Consider the following 4,614-nt stretch of genomic DNA (forward strand, 5'->3'; position numbering starts at 1 on the left):
ATTAGGTAAGAAGCTGATCAGTGAGGTCAGTCTTCTTAAGTCTTCTTGAGCATATGTACATCCATGCATTTCAGTACATCACTAAAGTTATGAATACAAATGGCACACAATACTCTCAACACTTATGGTCACATATAAACAAAATGACACACAGTGAGATGGAGATGCTCTGATGGTGAGACATGTCTGCAAACTGTAGGTAAATTTGAGCTCAAATGTTGATGACAAACGTGACCAACATTTATGGAAAACCTATCAGGTGGTTTCAAATGAAATCCATGACTTACTTGGACATTTTTGACAGTTTTGTATGACTTACTTACAGTCCAGCTGAACTCAGCTGTATTACACATGATATTGTTGAGAAGTTTCCCATGGCAATGCAAGATCTTCCACTGTTTGAAAAGGTGTCATAGCGACACACTTTGAGTCGTGTCTGTATTTTGACGATCACTGATCCTAACCCTCCTCTGTCTGACAATCCTGAGGTTTTCAGGACACCAGAGAACCAGTTTCTTTACAACCTTACATTTTTCACAAACTCCATTCAAGGACGTGTGGAGGTTTGGGGAGTAACCTGTTGGTAAAAAGCAGAAAGAAGTGCTGCAACATGAGGAAATAATGGACACCTCAGGAACACAGTCGTGTGAACAGTTTATGTGATCTACAACTTTCAGAAATATACACGATTGCACATGATTCAGAGTATACACAGTCTGGGAACATCAGTATGGATCACTACGGACACAGTCTTAATGAACATTTTTGTCTACTCTCTGTCTCCTGTTCAGTTTGGTGAATGCTTGTGAGAGCTCCACAGCAGCAGGACTCAATGAGGGATGCTGGAAGTCACAGTCCTAACAAAGATGAAGGAATCTGGTTCTTTCAGGATTAATAAAAATCCATTTTACCCCCCTGCATTGACACGAACATCATCTGGATGTAAAGGCCCAGAAACACGGGACAGGTTGATAAGAAGTGTAAATGGACTCATTCCAGGTTGGTTTTCATTCAGACTAGAAGATGAGAGTCTCTTGTGAAACATTTAGAAGACTAGAAGCCATGAAGACATAATTATCTGAACCAAGTGGCGGTTATCTGAACCTGGTACAGTTTATTCCAACCAAGTGCCTTTAATCACAATCAGCTGTTTATCTGAACCAGGTCCATTTACAGCAGATTAAGCCTAAAGGAAGCCTTTGAGAGAGAGAGAATTCTAACGGCATGAGCCCAGAGATCATCCATTTCCAATTTTAAATAAAATGTCAAAAGTAAAATTTGCCAGACACAGAAGGACTTTATTAATTTTTTTTTGGACCAATTTTTCCTCATAGAAGTAAAAAGAAATGTATTTTATATCGATCATTTTATCTTAGTGAAATGTATGTAAATAGTATGTATGAAGTATGTATATTTTCTAAAATAATTATGGGTTTTGTATTTGAAACCCACAATTTTTGATAAAAGGGCCAAATTTAGAGACGGAAGCTATCTACAACATGACCAAGCTGACAAATGCAATAGTGATGTGTGTCTAGAACGTACCTCAGTGTTGGAATTGCAACCGCTGCATACCACGACCGCTGCATACCGCAACCGCTGCATACTACAACCACTGCATACTGCAACTGCTGGATACCATGACCGCTGCATACCGTGACCACTGCATGCCGCGAACTCTGGATACCGCGACAGCAGCATTCTACAACCACTGCATACTGCAAACACTGCATACTGCAAACATTGCATGCTGCGACTGCTGCATACGCGACTACTGTATACCAAAACCACTCCATACCGCGACTACTTCATACCGCGACTACTTCATACCGTGACCTCTGCATACCGCGACTGCTGTATATCGTAACAACTGCATACTGCCACCACTGCAAACCGTCACCACTGCATACCATGACTACTGCATACCGCGATAACTGTATACAGCGACTACAGCATACCGCAACCGCTGCATACCGCCACCACTGCATACCATGACTACTGAATTCTACAATACCTGCATACCTCAAAAGTTACTTGTCACAACCGCTGCATGCTACAATCACAGGATCCGGCAACCGCTGAATACCATAACAGTTACATGCCGCAGTTCCATACTGCCACCGCTACACACTGCATCACTTACATACCACAACAGCTATGTACTGCAAGTGCTACATACTATAACAGAAACTGCTTCATAGCTTCTATGCACCAGTGCTTACTGCAGCTGTTATGCACCACAACCACCAAGGACCATAGTTCATCTGGATCTTTAGTGTTGAAAGAGAGAAGACTGAACTGAACCTCCAGCCAGCTCCGTCCACCGGCCAATGGGGCTAAAATGTATTTGTGTTGACCCCTCCCCCCACTATCAGCCCTGCTAACAGAACAGGTCAATAATGGATGAGACGTGCCGTCTGTTGCGTGTTGTGAGCCTGTTGGGGCGCCTGCGAGTGAGCGCTGTTTCATAATTCATTCAGGTGTTTGAAGCAGGAGCTCAGCTGGCTCTCCACACAAGCCTCCATTCAACTCCATCATGAAACTGCCCTGCCTCTTCCTGTGTGTATGTGTGCTGAGGGGTGGGGTAGGAGGGTGGGGGCGATGTAGATAACTTTGCAGGAGGCAAATAAAGTTTGGGGTTCTGTAGTAAGTGATGAGGAGGAACCGCCTCATCTGAAGGAGCTGCTCCACCAGCAGCAGCTCAGGTGTGTTTGCACATGAACATGTTTGCGTGCATTCCTGTATTTCTGTAAACAAGTCCTAGTCACAGCTGCGGTTTCGCTTTTTGAAGAAGAAGAAGGGGGTCTTCTGGGGGGGTCCCAGTAACATGGGGACCTGGTTCTTGTGAGTGATCCTGACCTGTAAAAGTCACAAAACCAGAAATGATCAAATTTACAAAACAAATACAAGGAAATAAAACCAACTGAGGTTTATTATGCTTGATTTAAAGACCCACTCCAACTATATTTGAGTATATTTTAGGGCCGGGAATCGATTTTAGAAAAATTAACTAATTAATCGCAAACCTTGAAAAAATTTATCGCAATTAATCGCTTTTTCTTTTGTCTGAGTATTTCCCAACCCCTTATTATCTGCGAATAATTTCAAAATGAAATCGCACACAAAACTGTACATTTATTTATTTTTAATTACAGATGACAAAAAAAATCGTATTAATCACACTTTTGTGTGGGGATTAATCACGATTATTCACAATGTTTTACCAGGTAAAATATATTTGTACAATATGGGACTGAACAATGGATCAAATAACCAGCTTTTTGTGAAAAAGTGATCTAAACCACAAAAATAGCAAGAATAAAGTACTAAAAACCGATTGAATATTTATTTCTTTTGTAAGTGACCATGGTATAAGCGGGATGATACCAGATGAAATGTTTTCACGCTGAGTTAAAGCGAAGGACTGTTTCTTCGATTAATTTAACGCGTTAATTCTTCTTGACTAATCCCCTGTGTTATCGGGTTAATGTTCACAGCCCTAGTCTATTTTCAAAGTGTTGTCTGTTAATTATGATTATGCAGTTTTTAGACAAAATAAATTAAAAATACATATATATATTTTTTTTAAGACATATTTTCTGGAGAGCAGGAGTTCATTAGAAATTCACCTCTTGGTTGAGGGCGGGACTGTTGGCGCAGAAGTTAGCCTCTGTTAATTTCCCATCAACCCTTTGTTTACTCTCTCTAGCTCGCTCTCTCGCTAGCTTATAGTACTTCACAACCCCAAGCTAACATTAGCGTTATAAAAAAACACAGCGAGCAACATCAGAGCTATCCAGCCGCACAGTTTTGATCCATAATGAAAAACAGACAGAGAAATTCTCAATCTAGAACAACGAAACAAGTGGTGGCATTAAAGGTAAATCAACTAAAAGTATGTCATTCTGTCTCAGCAAAAAGCAAACTTTTTATGTCATTGTGCCCCATCTTATACAGAGTTGCAAGTTAGACAAATATTTTAATGACATTTAGAGTGCAGTGGAAGCATTATCGGCTTGCTTTCACATCCTGTTTTTTCATGACAGAAAGACTCGCCGTCACCTTCACATTGGAGCCAACAGAGCCCTTTCTTCAAGGTCTGTGCGCTGTGAGGATGAATGGACTTCCTCCTGTGAGATGTATTACATTGTTGGAATGTGAGTGTTGACGGCATGAAGCTGCGGAGGTTCAGGATGTGAGGAGGAGGAGGCTGAATGAAGGAGCAGGGAAATGAGCCGAGGCGGGACAAAAGTGGAGCAGCTTTCAGTGGCGTGAGATGCACAGCCTCCTCCAGCTACTCCTTCCACACAGCGGTCCTCATATTCCTGTTCTCATCAATGCCATTCTGTCTTATAGATATTTAAAAATAATTAATTTCAGAAGAACACAAAGTTATTAAATACAGCGAAAAATCAAACTCCCAGGCCTCTGGTACAGGACCTAAGTTGGGGTGAGAAACCACCCGCGGAGGGAGAAGAGAGATTTTTGTTAAAATATGAGTGTGTGTATGGCGATATATATCTCTTCTAATCAATTTATGACTATATAGTTTAACTGGATTCAATGTGTATATGTTTTTCTTTATATCGTCTTTTGTTTTATTTATTAATGCTT

At 41.0% G+C, this 4,614-nt stretch overlaps 1 protein-coding gene across 3 annotated transcripts in view; it reads right to left on the reverse strand.

Moving 5' to 3' along the window:
• Positions 1–641: 641 nt before the first annotated feature.
• Positions 642–4,614, reverse strand: part of LOC112140936 (diacylglycerol kinase beta) — a 112,407-nt gene continuing 108,434 nt past the window's right edge. For all 3 annotated transcript variants that reach the window (XM_024263959.2, XM_024263957.2, XM_024263958.2), the window contains one exon: positions 642–2,859. In XM_024263959.2, the coding sequence (XP_024119727.1) occupies positions 2,761–2,859 (99 nt within the window). In that variant the 3' untranslated portion in view covers positions 642–2,760. The remainder of the gene's footprint in view (positions 2,860–4,614) is intronic.

This window comes from Oryzias melastigma, unplaced genomic scaffold (assembly GCF_002922805.2).
Source record: "Oryzias melastigma strain HK-1 unplaced genomic scaffold, ASM292280v2 sc00274, whole genome shotgun sequence".
NCBI lineage: Eukaryota > Metazoa > Chordata > Actinopteri > Beloniformes > Adrianichthyidae > Oryzias > Oryzias melastigma.